Source organism: Leucoraja erinacea, chromosome 10 (genome assembly GCF_028641065.1).
Source record: "Leucoraja erinacea ecotype New England chromosome 10, Leri_hhj_1, whole genome shotgun sequence".
Classification (NCBI taxonomy): Eukaryota; Metazoa; Chordata; class Chondrichthyes; order Rajiformes; family Rajidae; genus Leucoraja; species Leucoraja erinaceus.
In genome coordinates this window covers 48,693,097-48,715,644 of record NC_073386.1, presented here as the reverse complement: position 1 = coordinate 48,715,644, position 22,548 = coordinate 48,693,097, and the positions used below count along the sequence as shown (strand labels likewise).

The 22,548-nt window shown below is 43.0% G+C and overlaps 1 protein-coding gene across 1 annotated transcript in view; it reads right to left on the bottom strand.

Annotated features, from left to right (window-relative positions):
- Positions 1 to 22,548, bottom strand: part of niban1a (niban apoptosis regulator 1a) — a 110,080-nt gene that overhangs the window by 21,249 nt on the left and 66,283 nt on the right. The window contains exons 7-9 of the mRNA XM_055642181.1: positions 8,084 to 8,199; positions 3,538 to 3,642; positions 1,407 to 1,569 (exon numbers count right to left, since the gene is read on the bottom strand). Of these exons, the coding sequence (XP_055498156.1) occupies positions 1,407 to 1,569; positions 3,538 to 3,642; positions 8,084 to 8,199 (384 nt within the window). The remainder of the gene's footprint in view (positions 1 to 1,406; positions 1,570 to 3,537; positions 3,643 to 8,083; positions 8,200 to 22,548) is intronic.

Sequence of the window (22,548 nt, the reverse complement as noted above, 5' to 3'; positions counted from 1 at the left end):
ATATGTACCTGGGGATCAATCCTAGAATGAGGATAAGTGCAAAGACTTGCCAATGGAACCAGGTCAGAAGGTGAGCAGAGGCAATGAATACTTAAGTTGTCAAAAGCAATGGACAACATTAAGCAGTGTTTACATAAGGCCGACTAAGGGAAGATATGAAAATAATAGTTGTGGATTGGACAGTATTTTCAATAGTGTACCTGTAAGGAGGGAAATGAAATGCTCTCCACTAGCCTAGATGGGTGCAGCTACAATAACACATGCAACTCATTGCCATCCAGGACAAAGTCATTTAGTTTGGCACAGCACCCAATCTGCCACCACAAGCATCCACTCCTTTCATCACAGACAAAACCATGGCTCTGGGAGTGACTTCTGCCAGAAGCTATGCCTCAACTCACCAAGAGTTTTTCAACTTCATCCCTCAATGCTTAGACCACTGCCACCTGGGAACCAGGACAATTGGCCCTTGGGAAGAGTGGCAGATGCACACTCCTCTCCCAATGCCGCTCTGACTTGGCCACTTATTGCTGTTCCTGCAGCATCACTGAGTGAAAATCCTGGAACTCCAGCATGATGGTAGTACTCTCGCCAAACTGCCGTGTTTGCAATCTTCTTGGGCAAGGGAACGTGATCAATTCTCAGCCCTGCATTCCTTAGTTTACTAAAGATGTTCAGCAGAGACAGGTGAACTAGAGACCCACAAGCTGCACCTCTTCACAACAGTCAGCTCAAAACAGAAACTGATCCGACCTTTATCTAACAACTTTCATTTTGAGTCTTCAGAAAAGTATTATGCAAAGCCTGAGTTTGCTGAGATAAATTCGGCCATCTCTGGGGTAAGGTGGACAAAACTATCCAGCAAAGTGATACCACCATCTGTTAATCAAATAGAGAATAATAATAACAAAGGCCATGGAAAGACAATTGTTGTCCTGGATTGAACGTTAGAATGATCACCATCAAATAGGCTCAAGGGCCACATGATTTATTGCTGTTCCCATATTTCCAAATTATTCCTGCTTTCTTACTGAGACAGTTAAACTAATTGAGATAGGAAGGAAACCATCCAGAAAGGATGTAAAGAGTCTTCTGTGCTTAGCGTTAATAAGCAAAGTACATTAAAGTGAATAAAGAACAGGTGTTCAGCAGGCTCAGATTTATCGAAGGTTCTGGTTAAAAGTTGTTCCATGCTCAATCAGCTCTGGAATTAATCAACCATGGGTCCACATACAAGACAATGACTTTCAAGGATTGATTAATGTTCACTGAGTTTCCAACATTTGGTCGTCACCTTCCATCATCAGATATGGTGTGCAGGGGAGACTGTATCATGTACAAAGATAATAAAGTTGATGGGCTGAATGGTGTGCACACATTATGTATTCTCATATCTCTGCAATCACCTTTAAGTTTTCCAGCTGTGAATTCCTTTGAAGAAATGATCTGATCCATGTCTGAACGAATTATCCCTTCCATTTCCTTGCTGGATTTTTTGCACTCATCATGTAAGGACTGCAAACCTGCGGCAAGTTGGGTTTGTACTAAATTGTAAGCCTCTTCCACAATCTGTAAAAAAAAAAATCGCCAAAGCTTATTCACCATAATATTAAATATTTTAGGGATATGATGCGGAAATGTGCAAAGTCTATATGTGGATTCAAAATGTGCACTTTTGAATGTGATCTTTGAATGAAATGTTTTCCAAGCTTACATTGAAACATGCAGGTGGCTCATACATTGGTCTGCCAAGGATCGCACATGTAAACCTGAATGCTGGCAGTTTGCACATAACTACAACTCAAGCTCCATTACTATTCATCCAAAACATTTAAATTACTTAGATATCTTAGTTGAAATTAAAGGAAAAACTGGGAAAGCCAAAAATCTGAAATAAGAACTGGAAATGTGGGAAATATTCAGTAAGTCAGAGACAGAGTCAGAGTTAACATTTCAGTCCAAGACCCTCCATCAGATCCACCTTGGATCAAAAACGTTAACAGCTTTTCCTTTTCCACTGAAGATGCCTGACTTGCTGAGAGTTTCCAACATTTGTCGTTATCACTTCAGATACTTTCATAATATTTCACTGTCCACTATTCTAAAACACTTCTCCACGGATGTTGTTGTTTAAATGGACTTCCAAAGAGATTTGAGAATATTCCACAGAGGGAGTATTAGCTCAGATTTTTAACTGAATGCAAGAGCAGAACTTCCTCCCTTTTAGTTTCCGACAATCTGATTGTAAAGCTTAACATTGTCAATCTGAACATTTTTCGACCTGCCTACAGTCCCACAACAAATGCTTTTCAGCACAGGCAAGCATCCAGTTTGGACCAGGAACATCCTTTAAATGTTTATTTTAAATAGAGGAGACAGTTAACATGGTAATAACACATTCATTCATACCAGTACAGCACAAGAATGAATGCATCAGTAAAAACAGTAAAATAATAAATCATATTAAATATCTCCACTCTCCATAACAAGCTTAATCTTATTGAAAATACAGCCTTGTGTTTCATCATACATGGAATTCCACTTGCCCATCTCCTCGACCTTCCTGATTTACACTGGCTTTTATTCCCTCAACAAACTGAATTTTTTTTTTTTGTAGGAATGAAGCCAATTTAAAGCACACCCTTGTCTCCATAGCCTTGCTACTCCCTTGCTCTCCTAACCGTCTTAGTACTGAGGGTTTGTGGTTCTGGCTATTTATTCAAGAGGGATGACTGTTAGCCATGTTATGATGTCTCAACCTTTCATGGAGCGATGAGCAAAACTTGCCCACAATTGGAGAAGCCCAGCACATGCACCACTACTGAAATGGTCAGCAATGCATGCATGGTTGCAAGGGTACAGTAAGTCTGTGCACGGTTTTTAAATTGGCAGTCATTTAATTTGGATTTCCTTCCAGCTTTTGTACGCCTGCTCCCAATCTCTATCTTGAAGTGTCTGCATTGCTCAATTAGCATTTATATCATAAGGCAATGAATTAAAGTTCCAGTCAGAATTCTCAGCAGATTAATCACAGCTGATATTCCAGTTAGGACTTAGTGAATTCAAGACTGCTAGGAATATGGTACAATACGCCAAGTCCTATCTACCCAAGTGAACTTATTCCTTTGAATAAACGCAGAAGGGTTATCCCCAATGTCCTAGCCAATATATATTTATTCTGGATTAACACCACAAACACAGGCTTGTCCTGCAGAAGCTGGTTGCTCATTTTGTACACGAGAATCATGATTACCCCTCATCGGCATCAGTAAGGTGCTTTGGGGTGACCTGAAACCTTAAGCACCAATTAAATGCAAATGCAGTTCACTAACACAGCTGAAGTCTTGGACCTTTTGCAGCAGTTTCTGCTGCCAGATTAATAATAACTCTCCCCTTCTGCAGACATGTCAGCTGTGACAGCAAGAGTGTGGTTAAAGGTTTGCTATTTTAGTTGGTGATAATGTGTTCACATTGTCCATTTACGGCGGTGTGCATTTCAGCCGATCCCAGTATTGCGGTCTTTAGTCAGATACATACACCGAACCAAACTTTTTTCTTTTCGTTCTTTTTCCCCTTCAGTTTTGGCAAAAGATCACTCTGCAGGGAAGGCAGCAATTCTTCCATCACCTGGTTGCTCAGGATCTATAAGAGGAAGTTACAAGTTTATTACGTTGACAATGTTGTTCATTCCACATCAAGAATGACCAGCATAGCTGGGGGAACCACATGACGAAAAGGTGAAACATCACATAGATATTTTAAAATGAGGAGTGGCCTCACGTCCCATAATCGCGAACCTCCAGGTGGTGTGAGGTCATGTTACATTAATTGCTCAGTAAACAGCATCTATTGTTACCTGATGAGTGTTAATTCAACATCACCATCACTATTATTTCACTAAACAATCATCTGTATTATATTTCACATTGTGGTTGATTTTTATTGTTCCCATCTTTGTCCCAGTTGACACAAGGCAATGCACTCAAGAAAAATGGAGCAGCATGTTAGTGCAGGTGCATGTTAGTCTATGTACATGAAGTACCATTCATGCATGGTCTAACTCAGTGAACCCTCCTGCTATGGCCTCCTCTCCATAACAGCCACTGAAGAGGATGTTCTTACATTTAGCTCTGGGGTCAAAACTCGATTCCCCTCACACTGTATCTAATTCAATTCATTGAATAACCATCATCAACTAACATTACCTGAGTGCATCAATGATTATTAGAAACATGTAACATTCTTAAAGGATTGGACAAGCTAGATGTGGGGAAAATGTTCCCGATGTTGGGGCAGTCTCAAACCAGCGGTCACAGTTTAAGAATAAGGGGTAGGCCATTTAGGACTGAGTTGAGGAAAAACTTCTTCACCCAGAGAGTTGTGAATCTGTGGAATTCTCTGCCACAGAAGGCAGTGGAGGCCAATTCACTGGATGTTTCAGCTCTTAAGGTTAAAGGAATCAAGGAATATGGGGAAAAAGCAGGAACGGAGTACTGATTTTAGATGATCATCCATGATCATATTGAATGGCAGTGCTGGCTCGAAGGGCCAAATGGCCTACTCCTGCACCAATTTTTCTATGTTTTCTATGTTTCTCTTCCTTTACTCGCCAACAATAATGAAATATATCTGTTGCAATTGAATGTATATTAGACATTTTAAACTTACATTACTCACCAAGCTCACCTCATCCCTCCTCCCCACCGCACCATGTTAACATTGCTGACATACACTTACCAGATCAATCCTCTTTTGAATCCAGGCTAGGCATTCCGGTGCTGATGAAAAAATGTTACCCAAAATCCTGAGAGCTCCCCTGGGCCCCCAACTTCACATTCACCCCTGCTGTGAGTGAAACTCAGCCCTGACCAGCCAGAAGCCCACCATTACCAAGACTGATATCAGTCTACTTACATTCATCAATGCCAGGCTAGGGAGGGAATAAAGACCCACCAGTTCACTTTCTTGACCATGACCCAAATTGGAACATGAACATTTAAAAACTGAGATGGGTTTGAAAACTTGGAGTGTTGCTCGATTCATGGCTGAATATCCTGCTGTCCTTCATCACCTGGGATTTTTGGATGAGGTGATGGAGAATGTCTTTAGTTTAGTTTAGTTTAGAGATACAGCATGGGAAAAAAGCCCTCTTGCCCACCAAGTCCACGCTGATTATCGATCACCCATTCACACTGGTTCTATGTTATCCCACTATCACATTCACCCCCTACACACTTGGTGCAGTTTACAGATGCTAATTAACCTACAAGTCCACACGTCTTTGTGATGTGGGAGGAAACTGGAGCACCCGGAGGAAACCCACATTGTCACAGGGCAAACTTGCAAATTCCACACAGACAGCACCCTTAGGTCAGGTTGGAACCCACGCCCCTGATGCTGTGAGGTCCATAAGGTGTTGACTGTTTCTGGAGTGTATCCCTGAAAGAACCAATGTCTTTTGAAAAGAGGGAAGAAAAGGGGAATGGATGTGTACAGTGGAATTAACTTTGATAATCAATGATGCTTTATCCTCAGGATCGAGTTCTAAATTGCACAACAGGGTTTTAAGTCTAAGATGAACTCAATAGACACTGTTGATTTTTTTTTAAATCCAGATGCTGTAAGATAGTTTGCAACCAAAAAATACTGGAGACTCTGAGCAGGTTGAGAAGCTTCTGTGTAAAGAGAAACAGTTGATGCTTCAGATGTGAGAAAGAGCAAAGTTAGTTTTCAGTAGCACGGAAGATGATGGAGTGATGGGTAGAACAAAAAATACATCTGCGATAGGGTGACATCAAATGGGTTCATGTAGCAGTGATCGGAGTAGTTGTAGTAGTATCGATCAGAGTATGCTTATTTGTCTGTGTTATGTGATGAGGTTGTGGGACATGCCCAGCAGGCCAGCCTATACCAACAGAAAAAGAGTACTGAGCTCAGATGATGACAGATACTCTTTAATTTGTAACAGGGTGCAGTTTCACTCTCAGATATTACTGTCCCTGTAAGGACTAATCTTACATGAGTGTAGCCAATGTATGCCCAATTGTTTGCTCCTGTAGGCTGACATGGTGGCACAGCAGTAGAGTTGCTGCCTTACAGAGCTTACAGCGCCAGAGACTATGGGTGTTGCCTGTATGGAGTTTAATGGTTCACTGAGGTACAGTGAAATTTGATTTGCCGTACAGTCATACCAAAAAAGCAACAAGAACACAAAACAACATAAATATTAAACATAAACAGCCACCACAGCGGCGGGTGAGAATCCCCAGGGCACACAGTATAAGCTGAGACCCACAGCCATTAGTTCAATGTCCAGGCCACACACACGCTCCTTCACCTTGATGTGACCAGAGTTGTACCGACCGCTGTCACTCTCTCTGCAGTCCCTGTCTGCCCGAACAGTCAGAAAGCCGTCCACACTCACACCAGATGATACAGAAAAGTCGCATCTCCGTCGAGGGAAGATATAAAACATTTTCCCCCAACCCCACACCCCCACATAAAACAAAAACTAAAGGTACACTAAAACAGCCATTCTCAACCATTTTTTGGCCAGAGCCCCCTTAGGAGCTCTTCTCAGTTTCAGGGCCCCTGTCAAACAGGGATACAACACAAACAGATAGACAGAAAATCATTTATTATTCAGTCTGTGGCCCCCTTCAAATGTACCATATGGCCTCCGTTGAGAATGGCTGCATTAAAACATACAAGTAAAAACAGACTAAAAACAACAAAAGGACAAGATAGGCTGTCGGCAAGGCTGCCATGAACGACAACACCCTGTACATTCTCCCCGTGACTGCGTGGGTTTCCCCCGAGAACTTTGGTTTCCTCCCGCACTCCAAAGACGTACATGTTTGCAGGTTACTTGGCTTGGTATAAATGTACAAATTGTCTCTAGTGTGTGTAAGATAGTGTTAATGTGCAGGGATCGTGGGTCGGTGTGGATTTGGTGGGCCAAAGGGCCTGTTTACACGCTGTATCTTTAAACTAAAAAGTAACTAGACTAAGCTGAATGGGAAAAAAAGCCTGAATCGCCTACCCTTATGGGATTGGGGTGATCTTCCCAATGCAACAGTGTGCAGCAAACTGTGAGATGTGGCAGAGATCAGCAGCAGCGCCTGGAACGATCTGGAGACCGAGAACCTGCCACGAAGCTTGTGCATATAATATATACTTTTATAAAGGTAGGTCTGGTATCACATGATAGCTCTGTTCCCAAGAAATCTCTTGATAGAGAAAGTTGCATTACAAAAGCAATTGTGTCCAAGGGGGTTAGGGACTAGAGAGTTTCAGGCGTGCAATAACAAAATTAATTTTCTGACAGGTTTGTCAAAAATAGAGGCCTTTTCAGTAGCAATATGTTTATTTTTGTCGCTGTATGTTACATTGTTCAAGAGTAACATTTCCCAAATATCATTGGATGCTCAATTTCAATGGCCACCCTTGGTTATAATGGTTGCTGTGTTCTTAAGAGGCAATGGTGTCTAATTACTGCAGGGAGCTTTCATGGAAGTAGGTTTTATTTCCCCATATACTGTTTAAATCCAAGGCAGATTTTTTTTTCTGTTTTTCAATTTATTAAAGTTATTTTTAAGTGGTTCTCTAGTTTCCCAACGAAATTGTGTTATGACCAATTCAGCCCCATAATGCAAATAGTGTTCCCTAATTTATCACTCGTGTTATATCCAATTTGTGTTATGGAAACATACATTATAGTAGAACTGAAGATAGTCACAAAAAGCTAGAGTAACTCAGCAGGTCAAACAGCATCTCTGGAGAAAAGGAGAAGATTACTTTTTGAGTCAAGACCCTCCTTTCCTTTTTGAAGAAAGAGATGTTGTCTGACCCATTGTGTTATTCCAGCTTTTAGTGTCTATTTTTGGTTTAAACCCACATCTACAGTTCCTTCCTACACATTATAGCAGAACTATCTGTAGTTTGGATCTCTGCAATATCTTTGCAAATTTGCTGGCCATTTCATTGTTTCAACAGGCTGAAGATTATCTGAGACCATGGCTGAAGTTGTAAGGAATATTGTTAATGAGATGTGACCAACCTTTAACGTCCAATATTGACTTACCAGCACTTCATTGCCCTGATTCATTTCCCAGGACCCATAGTGGCCTTTTTCCTGTCTGAAGAATTGAATGGCTTCTGAAAAAACTTGGGCTTCAAGCGTATTTTGCTTTGCAAATTCTGGATAAAAAATAAAAAAGTCATGCAAATAAAAGTTGTGAAATTTGGGGAAAGATATGATTAATAGCATTTGATATATAATTCTCTATTTAGACAGCATGAGTTGGCAAGGGGTGATGTACTGGACAGGTGGGCAATTCTCCATTGGAAAGTGATAGAGGAGGGTGGCACAGCTGGTAGAGCTGCTGACTCATATCCCCAGTGACCCAGGTTCAATCCTGACTGTAGCTATTTGTGTGAGGTTTGCACAATTGCCCAGTGTCCTCCCTGCATCCTTCCAAGTGCTCCAGTTTCCTCCCCAATCCCTGTTAGGCAGCTGGTTAACTGGCAAGTGTAAATTGCTCCTGGTTTAGGTGGGAGGCAGGAGAAATGGGGGGGAATTGATGGGTGTTTGAGACAGGCTCATATACAGCAAAGAAGTGATGGAAATGCTCTGAATGCTGGCATAGACTCAGTGGGCCAAATGGCCTCCTACTGTACTATGTGATGAGTCTATTTTGAGAGAAATTACAGCCTTTCAGGACAGAAGGCAGTTTCAGACTAAGTGCTCCTCTAGAGTTTGAAGATTGGGTGTTGGGTTGCCAGGCACCTGACCCCTGTGCCTTGACTATAGTTTTTGATCCCAATTTAGACTAGGCATAAAATGCACATTTCATTTTAAATTGATTGCCAATGAGGTTAAAAGGCTCTGGGTGTACAATACATTTATCATGATCAGCGTCACTCTATAAATATACGATCCATCTGCTATAACATATCTTACAATGGTAGATAAGATTGCAAAAGCACATTTATCTCGTTTCAGTTTGCCATTAGTCATCCTCTAAAAATGGTAGAAGATTAAATGCATTTTGAAAATGGTTATAGCAATTAAATAGGAAGCTTGACTGAAAGATAAATAGAGCCAGTCATACAGCATAGAAACAGGCCCTTGGTATTTGTTTATCATTGTCATACGTTCTGAGATACAGTGACGCTCTTCATTTGAATGCTATCCACTCACATCATACTATACATGAATACAATCAAGTTACACAAGTAAAAATAAAATAAAAAGAAATATACCAGAGTATAGAATATAGTGTTAGAGCTGCAGAGAAAATGTAGATTAAAAAAAAGTGATCAGGTCACAACAACATAGTTTGGGAGCTCAGGAATAAAATCTTAGTTTATGAAAAGTCTCTTTAGTAGTCTGATAACATCTTCAAGCTGTTTCTGAATCCGGTGGTCTCTGCTTACAAATGTTTTTATCTTCAGTAGGGAGAAGAGAGAGAGAGACCAGGGTGTAAATGGTCGTACTTTATCTTGGCCGGCTTTCCTACGGCAACGTGAAGAGCAGACAGTCAACGGGGAAGAGACTGATTTGTGTGCTGGACTGGACTGCATCCACAATCCTCTGTCATTTCTTGTGGCCTTGGACTGAGCAGTTGCCAAACCAAGTTGTGATGCATCCCGATATGTTGCATTCTGTGGTGCATCTGTCAAACCTGGTGAAAGTAATTGGAGACATACCAAATTTCCTTAGGCTTCTGAGGAAGTAGAGGTGTCGGTGAGCTTTCTTGGTTGTATCTTCAATGTGATTGGCCCTGAACAAATTGTTTGTGATGTTTATTCCTAGGAACTTGTAGCTCTCCACCATCTCCACTTTGGTACCATTGCTGCTGACTGGGGCATGTACATTTCCTAAAGTCAATAACTAACTCCTTCATCTTGCCGATATTGTGGGAGAGGTTGTAATCCGGACACCATGTTACTGAGGTCTTCTTGTTCTCTGTTTCATCTTTGTTTAACATATGGCTCACTGTGGTGGCTTCATCTGTAAATTTGTACGTGGAGTTGCACAGAATTTGACCAGACACTCGTGACTGTACAGGGAGTATAGAAAGGGGCTAAGAACACATATTTACGGGGCACCAGAATTGCGCCCAAGACCTGGGACAAAAACTGTAACAGTGGTCCCAGATCGATTCCAGGCACCTGTATTCCACTCTGGCAAACCCAGATGCACAATAATTTCTAGCAGAAGTGTATTTGTGGAGACCATCGATCCCCGACATGAATGATCCACCTATCCACGGATGCTGCCTGACCTGCTGAGTTAAAAACATAGAAACATAGAAAATAGGTGCAGGAGTAGGCCATTCGGCCCTTCGAGCCTGCACCGCCATTCAATATGATCATGGCTGATCATCCAATCAGTATCCTGTTCCTGCCTTCTCTCCATACCCCCTGATCCATTTAGCCACGAGGGCCACATCTAACTCCCTCTTAAATATAGCCAATGAACTGGCCTCAACTACCTTCTGCGGCAGAGAATTCCAGAGATTCACCACTCTCTGTGTGAAAAAGGTTTTCCTCATCTCGGTCCTAAAAGATTTCCCCCTTATCCTTAAACTATGACCCCTTGTTCTGGACTTCCCCAACATCGGGAAGAATCTTCCTGCATCTAGCCTGTCCAGCCCCTTAAGAATTTTGTAAGTTTCTATAAGATCCCCCCTCAATCTTCTAAATTCTAGCGAGTACAAACCGAGTCTATCCAGTCTTTCTTCATATGCAAGTCCTGACATCCCAGGAATCAGTCTGGTGAACCTTCTCTGTACTCCCTCTATGGCAAGAATGTCTTTCCTCAGATTAGGAGACCAAAACTGTACGCAATACTCCAGGTGTGGTCTCACCAAGACCCTGTACAACTGCAGTAGAACCTCCCTGCTCCTATACTCAAATCCTTTTGCTATGAAAGTTACATCAGTACTACCCAAGATTCCAGCATCTTTAGTTCCTTGTGCCTGCAACCCACAACAGGTTCTTCATTACCCTACCAAAATGTCAGCTCCATTAGTATAGAAGACAAAACATCAAAGATTCAATGACACTGTGCCCATTTGCATTGCGGTGGAATACTAATGGCTGTTATAGGCCTGGGCACACTCTACACGTTTTCAAATGTTTCCAAGCACCCAAACATCCAATGTGGCATGTGTGGTTTGTACTCTTTACAAGAATAGCCTTTCATGTTGCAGGCTTGCAAAACAAAAAGCTGCTGCGTGCTTGCATCTGAAGCAGGCACCAGCTCCTTCACATGTACATTGGTCAGTGCTTGCTTAAGCCCCACTCACCCCCAATTCTCCCCTCCTCACTCACCATCCTCTCTCTCTCTCTCTATTTACTCTCTCTCCCACTCATTTTTCTGTCTCTCCCATTCTCTCTGGGATTTTGATGTGCTGTGCAGGCCCTAAGGAAATGCTCCTATTTTCACACAGGAGCATGCTCACAGTGATCTCTTGAGTTCGACCAAATTTATGACTTGCAATTTAGATATTGAAAGGAGACTCATACAGAAGAAAATACTTGCACCTCACTTTCTCTTACTCAAAACTTTATACATGGGTTCAATAAATCACAGATTGTGACACATTGCCCTCACTGTGGCTATGGGTTCTTGCTGGGTACTGAACATCAGAGGGCAATAGAGTATTGGAAGCCAACAAGTCACTTTCCCTGTCAGGGTCAACTTCAGACGACTCTCTCCAGCAGGGGGATATCCTCTATTATATACATACAAAGGCAAGCAAGTGAGATTACAGCCAAGAGAAGTGCCAACATCATGAAGGGAAGGTAGTCTGATTCTGTTGCCTACTTAACTGAGACAGCTGGGGACTGCTGTTAAAGCCTCCGCACCATGCCAGCATTAATGGGGTACTGATTTTGGATGATCAGCCATGATCATATTGAATGGCGGTGCTGGCTTGAAGGGCCGAATGGCCTACTCCAGCAGCTATTTTCTATGTTTCTATGTTTTTATGTACACATGTAATTTTAAGATGCTGGCAACTGAACAACACAATGAAAGAAGCACCTTCATACTTGATGGACATTAAACACACTGCAACATTTCAACAATACATTTTGGTTCTGTCTGCTATTTAGGGTAAACAATCTGAATACTGCCTTTTTTTCAGTGAATGCAATGATCCTTTAACTGTCCCTTAGTGGAAACAGTCAGGCTGAGAAACGGAGTGATTTTTGTGGTGATTTTAAGATACTCTTGCAGGATGAAAGTAAAGTATTGTGCTTCACCCCAGAATACGTACATTGATAGAAAGGCGGCAGGTTTTCAGAACTTGCCTGTACAGCTAATCCAGCTAACCTGGATTTTATAGACAAATGCCAATTCCTGACGTTGGACAATATGGCTTTGAAAGCAATTATTTTTCTTAGATTTAGGTTTCCGTATTTTAGTTTTATAGATGCAGCGTGGAAACTGGCCCTTCGACCCACTCAGCCCGTGCATTAATACTATCCTACACACACCAGGGACAATTTACACATACAGCCAGCCAATTAACCTACATACCTCATTGTCTTTGGACTGTGCGAGAAAACCGAAGATCTCGGAGAAAACCCATGTGGTCACGGGGAGAACGTACAAACTCCGTGCAGACAGCACCCATGGTCAGGATTGAATCCAAGCAAGTGCTGTAAGGCAGCAACTCTACTACCACTGTGGTCGCCCTGGATTCTGGATTCTACCTTTCCCACTGCTGCTTTCTGGTACAATGTTGTGCTGAGAGTCAGTGACTTGGGTCAGATGTTGCTAAAAGGTTTGCTGAGGAGGACTCAGCCAATGTTCCAATTGTGATGGCAGTGTCCAAACACATTGGATTTCTAAACAAAACGGGCCTCTTTGCTTGCAGTGGACGGAAAGTTTTTGCACATGCCTAACGGAACTGGAGAATTCCCCAGTGATTCTATTTCAGGTTAAATGAAGGCAATGAGACAAAAAATTAAATCAGAAAGAAACTAAGCGAGGGAAACAAAAAAGGAATTAAGCCCTGGTTCACCACAGGACTGTGTAGAACCCATCATAGACAACTAGATTTCAATAATTTGCAAGACTCACAGTCATCTAATTATACATGAATAAATTCAAGTTAGATTTGAAATTACTTCAGATTTCACTCTCCATATTTTTCCTGGTTGCCACAAAATGTTCAGTCACAGGAACGGCACAATTTGTGCCAACATGTGAATATAAAGGCGGCATTTAGGATTTTATATCAAACAAGGGGAGAATAGAGAAAACTTTCTCCTGTCTGCCCTAACTAGTCCCTGACAGCCTGTGTAAAAATGCGGGCAGTATTGCCGTGACTAATGGCGGGACATCAACCAATAATGGAGAAGTGAAAGTAAGTCTTTGTAAAAGAGAGGATATGGGGTCAGAAACTTAGCTGAGGGTCAAATGGAACATTAAGGTTGCAAATGGTTCAATTCAGTCTGAGACAAGCTCTTAGAGAGGGTGAGATTGTCAATCTGGGCTGAAAGGCTTGGTTTATATAGTCCCAGTATTTAACTAAATGAAACTGCAGCTCATCCAGCATGGAACATCAGACCGCCAGAAACAAAGGATGTTATAGAGAATGATAATGGGAACAGAAAGCTACCAAACAGCACTACATCAGAAGTAGTTTGTGCCATGTAATTCAGATGATTACGCTACGCATCTTTCAGCATATATTTAATTTGCAAATAACATTGTTAATTTTAGCTTCAGGCATTAATGAAAACGGCCACATTTCTAAACAGATAGATGGCAGTGGCAGATCAACAGTTAATGACATTATCTTTTAATGAAGAAACTGAGAACTGCAGATGCCAGTCAATACACAAAAGGACCCAAAGTGCTGGAGTAACCCAGCAGGTCATGCAGTATATGGAGAAAGTGGCGAGGGGACATTTAGGGTAGAGACCCTTCTTCAGATTGATTGTGGTGAGGGGGGGGGGGGGGGGAGAGAAGGAAGCTAGACAAGGGGTCAGGAAAGTCAAAGCGTGGAAGGTCATAGGTCAACACAGGCGAGGGGGAGGGAGCTTTAATCCAACAGATGGTTGGAACAATGGCCAGAGATAAGATCAGTAGGTGTAAACAAAATGTGTAGAAGATGGTGGCGCAGGCAAGCATAGAGGAAACGCACGTGGCTGTGGTAGCGAGTACTGTCTTTGATCTGTTGTTTTCAGACCTTGCCCTTCCATACCTCTGGACTTCCTCTTCCCTGATACTCAGCCTGAAGAAGGGTCTGGACCCGACAAACATCACCCATCCCTTCTCTCCAGAAATGCTGCCTGTCTCGCTGAGCTACTCCAGCATTTTGTGTCCGTCTTCAGTAGATGTAAACAGGTTTGAAGAGTTGAGGATTGTGAAGACGTGGGGAGAAAAGTAGCAGGAGAACGGGGTGAGGAGGGGAGAAATATACGTGGGCGTGGGGGAGTGAAAGGGAGAGGAGAAGAGGGGTGCGGGGAGCTGAACAGTTGCACGAGGCCTCACTCTGGCGATGGAGGAGGCCCAGGACAGAAAGGTCAGCGTGGGAATGGGAAAGGGAGTTAAAATAGTTTGCCACTGGGAGATGCAGTATGGCTTGGAGGATTGTAAAACAGTCGATGAATCAATATTACTGGAACTCCCATTGCTTGAAAATACAATTGCAAGCACTGTACTTTGAGGTCGGAGGTCAGAGAAAAGTGCCATGACCACAAGTGTGTGAGTAAAGGTCAAAGACTTCGCATTACATAATTCACCAAGACCTCATATAGTATGAAAGGGATACTTTACTGAAAGGAAGAGTAGGCCTAGTTCTGGGGCCACAGCATAACAGAACATGTTGTGAGAAAGTGCTTTCAGCACATTGATTTTTGAGCGCATTGGAGCATTAATTTTAAATCTGGTTTTGCTTGTAGTCATGATGTGTTTTTGTAAACTGGTACATGATCTGCCGTAGCAGAAAGTAGGTGCATGGGGAACCCTGAAAGCATTCTGGATTAAGTGAGGCACAAGGAACTGCAAATGCAGGAATCTGGTGGGAAACAGAAAGTGCTGGGGTAACTCTGCGGGTCAGGCAGCATCTGCGGAGAGAATGGAGAGGTGGCATTTCAGGTCGGGACCCTTCTTCAGACTGACTGTGGTAGGAGGACGAAAGATGTAAAAAAGATGGTGTGGGGCAAAGTCTGGCAAGTGATGGTTGGATACAGGTGAGGGGGGGTTGATTGAAAGGTGAGCGGACAGAGGCTAGAGATATACAAGGAGACAAAAGGATGTCAGACAGGAAGGGAAGAGGAATTAAATGTAATGCCAGAGGGAGGTATATAGGTGGCAGGGGTTGGGAGAGTGGGGTGGAGGGGGAGAGGGAGAGGGAGGAAAGAAGGCAGGATAGTGGGGGGAAATGGGTGTGCAATTGGGGTAAGGGGGGCAGAGAAGAGAGGGGGGAAGGGGATGTTACTTGAGATCGGAGAATGCAATGATCACACCGCTGAGGTGTAAACTACCCCAGTGGAAAATGAGGTGCTGTTCCTTCAGTTTATGGGTGGCCTCATTGGCAATGGAGGAGGCCCAGGTCTGAATAATCGGTATGGTAATGGGATGGGAAGTTAAAATGGTCAACTGGGGAATGCAGTGTGACTTGGCGGACCGGGCACAAGGGTTGCCTGGTCCACACTTGCACTCGCTGATGTAAAGGAGGCCACATCAGGAGAAATGAATGCAGTAGAAGAGGTTAGAAGATGTGAATGTGAACTTGTCTCACCTGGAAGGGTTGCTGGGATCCTTGGATGGATGCGAGGGACACAAGTGTAGAGTCAGGTGTTACATCAATTGCTGGGGAAAGCACCTGTGAGGTGGTGGTTGGGATGGGAAGGAATGAATGAGCGAACCAAGGAGTTACATAGCGAGCGGCCTTTGCAGAAACCAGAGAATGGTGGGAATGGGAAGTGTGACTGGTGGTGGGATCACACTTTTGATTCATATGCTGGATCAAAAGTCCTTGCAAACAGATGCTAGATAGCAGGAACCCCTAAAGGGATAGATGTGAAACCAGGGACCAGAATCATGGGTTTGTTTTTTCCATTGGCTAGCACACCATTGACCTGCATGTCGGAGGTTGCAGAAGGTAAAGCCAATTCAGCAGATGGACTTTGAGGAAGCGATTTAGGGATGAATTGAGTAATGGAAGAAATAATTTTCCTTTTCTATCAAATTCGCAATGGTTGATAAAATGGAGAGAAGAGAAATTAAAGTACTATAGTATGTTAACTTCAGATAGCCCTTGCTTTCTCTCTCCATCCCCTTCCCAGTTCTTCCACTAGTCTTATAACTGTCTCCGACTACATTCTATCTTTGTCCCGCCCCCTCCCCTGACATCAGTCTGAAGATGGGTCTCAACCCGAAACGTCGCCCATTCCTTCTCTCCAGAAATGCTGCCTCATCTGTTGAGTTACTCCAGCATTTTGTGTCTACCTTCGATTTAAACCAGCATCTGCAGTTCTTTCTTACACGTACTATAGTATGTGTTTGGTCACTGAGGCAGAAATACCTGTTGAATAATCAGACCCATCTATTATCACAACACTTCTTGCAGTAAGATGCTGGGTGGATTCAAGATTTTCAGGACCTGTATGGTAAATGAGGAGATTTTCAATACATTCTTGAGTAAGTTGAAGTTGCTAGTTTCAAATGGCTACTTCAGGGATCAGAGACTCTTATTGATCCACAACAGGATTCTTCGTGGAAGTAATGTTTCAGGGAAGGTTTGCTGTGAGAAACTTGGCAAACAGGGGTCAAATTACTTAAAGGCTCAGAGTCATCCAAAGTCAAAGTTAATGGAACCGACTTACAGAAAGCACAATTCCGCCCGCGCAGTCAAACAGAAGCGCCCGAGGGCAAGAGCAGCAGCCATGTAATGTATGCAAATACTGTGGCAATTAGTGGGAGAAATGTGCAGCTTAGTGGGAGGAAAGCCAAAAATTCAATAAGGATCACTTTTCATCCCATCGCAGAGAATAGAAAAATAACGTCCGTTGCAAAAACGATGATTTTCTCTCTCCAGGGAGTGTGTCTGGCCTGCAGAGTTGTACGAGTGTTCTTCTATACTTTTATATTGACAGCAATTTCTGTGTTCTCTATCTCACGGTTCCAGCATTGTTTTCATTTCGCTTTTCCTACGTCATTCACTTTTGTCAACTTACACCTTTACCATGCACACCTTTACACAGTTGTTCCCTTTCTTCTCTTTCCCCCCCTATACCTCTCTAATCTGCAATTTAACACAGAAAAGTTATCCATCTGAAAAGTGAACTCTGCTTTTCTCTCCACTGGTGCAGCCTGGTTTCATCCCATCGAGTGTGTATCTTGTGCCACGTGAATAGACCAGGATGTTCTCAGTGTCATGGATCACTGGAGGTGCAGGAAGTGACATCACTGAGAGGGATGCTCCATAGATGCTGCCTGACCCGCTGAGTTTCTCCAGCATTTGTGTCTACCTTCACTGAGAGGGATGTGAGCTGTGGGGTTTGGAGCCCGAGCAACAGTGGATAGACACAACATGCTGGAGTAAACTCAGCGGGACAGGAAGCATCTCTGGAGGGAAGGAATAGCCGACGTTCCGGGTCGAGACCTTTCTACGGTGAACGTTACTGACATTTCAGGACAAGCTTACCCCACAGCTCAATGTAGGTACCTAGGCAGACCGTCTAGAGTAGCCACTTATTTCAGGACCCTGAGGGTGTTGTGCTCACCAACCAGTGTTCATCTTTGTAGTGATAGGGGAGAGACTTTTGCTGTGGGGACTTAAGCCACGGTAGCACAGGTGGTTCAAGTGTACATGGAGGGAAAGGGAGTTTGTGAAAACAGTTAAGAGGGGGAAATAGAGCTTGAAAGCTTGCGGGGAAAAAAAACTGTCTGTAAAAGCTTATTTAGATATGTGAAGAGGTAAAGATTAGTGAAGACAAATGTACGTCCTTTACAGTCATAGACAGGTGAATCTATAATGGGAAACAAGGAAATGGCAGACCAGTTAAACAAGTACTTTGGTTCTGTCTTCACTAAGGAAGACACAAACAATCTCCCAGATATACTAGGGGACCGAGGATCTAGTGTGATGGAGGATCTGAAGGAAATTCACATTAGTCAGGAAATGGTGTTAGGTAAACTGTTGGGACTGAAGGCAGATAAATCCCCAGGGCCTGATGGTCTGCATCCCAAAGTACTCAAGGAGGTGGCCCTAGAAATCGTGGAGGCATTGGTGATCATTTTCCAATGTTCTCTCGACTCTGGATCAGTTCCTGTGGACTGGAGGGTAGGTAATGTAACCCCACTTTTTAAGAAAGGAGGGAAAGAGAAAACCAGGAACTATAGACTAGTTAGCTATACATCAGTAGTGGGGAAGATGCCTGAGTTGATTATTAAAGATGTAATAGCAGCACATTTGGAAAGCAGTGACAGTCAGCATGTATTTATGAAGGGGAAATCATGCTTGACTAATCATCTGGAATTTTTGAGGATGTAACAAATAGAATGGATAAGGGAGAGCCAGTGGATGCGGTGTATCTGGATTTTCAAAATGTCTTTGACAAGGTCCCACACAAGCAATTAATGTGCAAAATTAGAGCACATGGTATTGGGGGTAGGGTATTGACATGGATAGAGAACTGGTTGGCAGACAGGAAGCAAAGAGTAGGAATTAATGAGTCCTTTTCAGAATGGTAGGCAATGACTAGTGGGGTGCCGCAAGGCTCGGTGCTGGGACCCCAGTTACTTACAATATATACTAATGATTTAGATGAGGGAATTGAATGTACTGTAACATCTCCAAGTTTGCGAATGACATAAAGCTGGGTGGCAGAGTGACACAGTTGAGAGAAGGGTGCGATGAGGCTGCAAGGTGACTTGGATAGGTTGGGTGAGTGGGGAGATGTATGGCAGATGCAGCATAATGTGGGATAAATGTAAGGTTATCAACTTTGGTGGCAGATTATTATTTGAATGGTGTCAGATTAGGAAAAGGGGAGGTTCAACGAGACCTGGGTGTCCTTGTTCATCAGTCACTGAAAGTAAGCATGCAGGTACAGCAGGCAGTGAAGAAAGTTAATGGCATGTTGGTCTTCATTGCAAGAGGATTTGAGTTTAGGAGCAATGAGGTCCTACTGCAGTTGTTCAGGGCCCTGGTGAGATCACACCTGGAGTAGTGTGTGCAGCTTTGGTCTCCTAATTTGAGGAAGGACATTCTTGCTATTGAGGGAGTGCAGCGTAGGTTCACCACGTTAATTCCCGGAATGGCGGGACTGACATATGAGGAAAGAATGGGTCGACTGGGCTTATATTCGCTGGAATTCAGAAGGATGAGATGGGCTTATAGAAACACATAAAATTCTTAAAGGATTGGACATGCTATATGCAGGAAAAATGGTCTCTATGTTGGGGGAGTCCAGAACCAGGGATCACAGTTTAAGAATAAGGGGTAGGCCATTTAGGATTGAGATGAGGAAAAAAAATTTCACCCAGAGAATTGTGAATCTGTGGAATTTTCTGCCACAGAAGGTAGTGGAGGCCAATTCACTGGAGGTTTTCTAGTTAGATTTAGCTCTTAGGGCTAACGGAATCAATGGATATGGGGGAAAAAGCAGGAACGGGGTACTGATTTTGGATGATCAGCCATGATCATATTGAATGGCAGTGCTGGCTCAAAGGGCCGAATGGCCTACTCCTGCACCTATTTTCTATTTTTCTATGTCTATGAAATAGCTACAGGGGATTCTATAGTTAGGGGAGAAGCTGGAGGATTCCAAGGTGACAATTACCATTAAACAGGGAGTGTTGTCTGGGTCTAATGCCAGGGTCGAGGATGGTCAATCAGCAGCTGCAGAAAACTTTAGAGGGAGCAGGGACCATGCCAACAGTTGTGCCCATATGCTGAACACACGTGAACAGAGACCTTGTAAGAATTCTACTCATGAAAACTGCAGACATGTGGTGCAGACTGTTACTTCCATCTTCACTGAGGAAGAGGATGCTGTTTGAAACTCAGCAAAGGAAGATCTATGTGTATGAGATTGTGGATGGATTAAAAATTCATAAACAGGAGCTACTAGGAAAGCTGAACCCATAAAACAAGAGGATCAGGAGTAAATAGTTCCTTGATCCCACCCCATCATTCGCTAAGATCGTAACTGATCCAATCTTTACATGCCCATTTTTGTCACTTTAACTCTTGATTCCCTTACTGATTAAAGATCAGCTTTGAATACACTAACATATTCCACAAGTTTTAGGTCTGGGAATTCCTAAGACTTACAACCATAAATTCTTCCAAGCTGTTATCTGGCAACTGACAACCATCCTATCACCAACTAGGGAGCAGTCCTGATCTACCATCTACTTCATTGGAGACCATCAGACTATCTTTAATTTAATTGAAGAAGGGTTTCGGCCCGAAACATTGCCAATTTCCTTCGCTCCATAGATGCTGCCGCACCCGCTGAGTTTCTCCAGCAATTTTGTCTACCCTTATCTTTAATTGGACTTTACTGGACTTTATCTTGCACTAAACGTTATTCCCTTTATCCTGTATCTGTACACTGTGGATGGCTTAATTATAATCCTGTAATTATGTACTGTATAGTCTTTCCGCTGACAATATCACTGCACATTAATACACATGACAATAAACTAAACTAAACTAAACTAAACTACCTTTGAGAGAAGGGATCCTTCCTCACTTCACTGCCATATAGATCTTTCAATTCACTGCCATATGGATCTTTTTCTCAGACTACACCCTGCCTCAGGATCTCCAAAAAGGAGAGACATCTCCCAGATTTTACTCTCTCAACACATATTAATCTTCCAACACATATTAATAAGATGACTCTCCATTCTTCTAAACTCCAATATTTAGAGACCCACTTCGTTCAACCTTTCCCCTTAAGGCAAAGGACTGCATGCCCAGTATCATCCAGGTGAACTTTCACCAAACCACCTGAAATGATAATATATATTTCCTTAATTAAAGGAATCAGGGCTGCAACAGTACTCTACATGTAGTGTTCAAGTGCATTGCGCATTCATAGTGAACTCAAAGTGGATAAATCACCTGAATGGCTGAAACAATGTAACTGGGCAAGTGCAAAATGAAAATTGAAAAATGGAAAGAATTCAATGAGAATAATTTGTCGTCCTGGAACATTGCATGTCAATCCCTGGTAAATGAAAGTTAAAAACTGCAGATGATGTAAACCTTAAATTAAAATGGAAAATACTGGAAGAACTCAGCAGATCAGTCCGCATCTGTGGAAAGAAAACAATCCATGATTCAGGTCTGCGACCTTTCACTCGTTTCTCTAATGAATCCTTGACTGTTTCGCTCTCTGCAGATGCAGCCTGACCAGTTGAGTCAATCTTTGGTTTGTTCGATTCAGGTCTGCAACTCGTCAGCTAGAACTGGTAACAGTTGAGAAAACTGGAGGCGAGTACAAGCTACTGCAGATGCATGTTCTACACTCAACACATGGAAGCTGCTGGATAGATTTGCAGATGTGCTTGAAGGAACTGAAATGCTTGAGTTAAAATTACATCTTGAGTTTCTTGCGGTTTAGCAGCTGGTGGTGGTATTTCCTCCAAAACTTGTTCCAGTTTCTGTCAGGGGGAAACTGAATGTTGAGCTTAAAGGATTAATGGAAACTGTGATTCATCGCACTACTAACCACCCCTGCCCCTTAGTGTCAGGCTGGGTATGTATGGATAACCAAACAAGATATCAATCTGTAGGAACGAACTGCAGATGCTGGTTTAAACCAAAGATAGGCACAAAAAGCTGGAGTAACTCAGCGGGTCAGACAACATCTCTGGAGAAAAGGAATAGGTGACGTTTTGGGTCGAGACCCTTCTGGAGAAAGGGTGCCCCCTTCTGGTCTCAACCCAAAACATCACCTATTCCCTTTCTCCAGAGACGCTGTCTGACCTGCCAAGATATGAATCTGGTTGCATTCTCATAGTGTGACTATGGCATTGAACAACATTCTGGCAAAGAAAACTCAGATATCCTACCAGATCTGGTAGGGCAAAACTCCTCAGTGCGGGAGGTTGCCCGGATTTGATGTATAAAGACTACAATTTATGCTGGTAAGGATAGAAATGTGTCTTGCATAACCTGCAGCCTCTGATTTCTGCCATATCTCACAGCTCGCTGTTCACTCCCGACTCAAGGAGAGAAGACCATGTATTATTTTCCTGGAGCCACAGGAGTTTACAATGCAGCTAAGGAGATTTGCAGTCTTCCCCAAGTGGTATTACTCTCCACAGAGACCTTCATGGCAACCTCCTGTCAGGAGCAACCAGTTATAGGCTGGGAAGTCTCTGTGACTCCCTTGCTCCAAGAGTCATCCTTCTTCAGCCTCGCTGCAAACACTTTCCCATATGCGTTCCATCATCGCAGCACCCATTCAATAAGTAACATTAGCCTAATGAGTGCTGTTTGTTTGCAATAACTTCACGAGATGCATGCGACACTGGAACATCAGACGCGCTAAGAT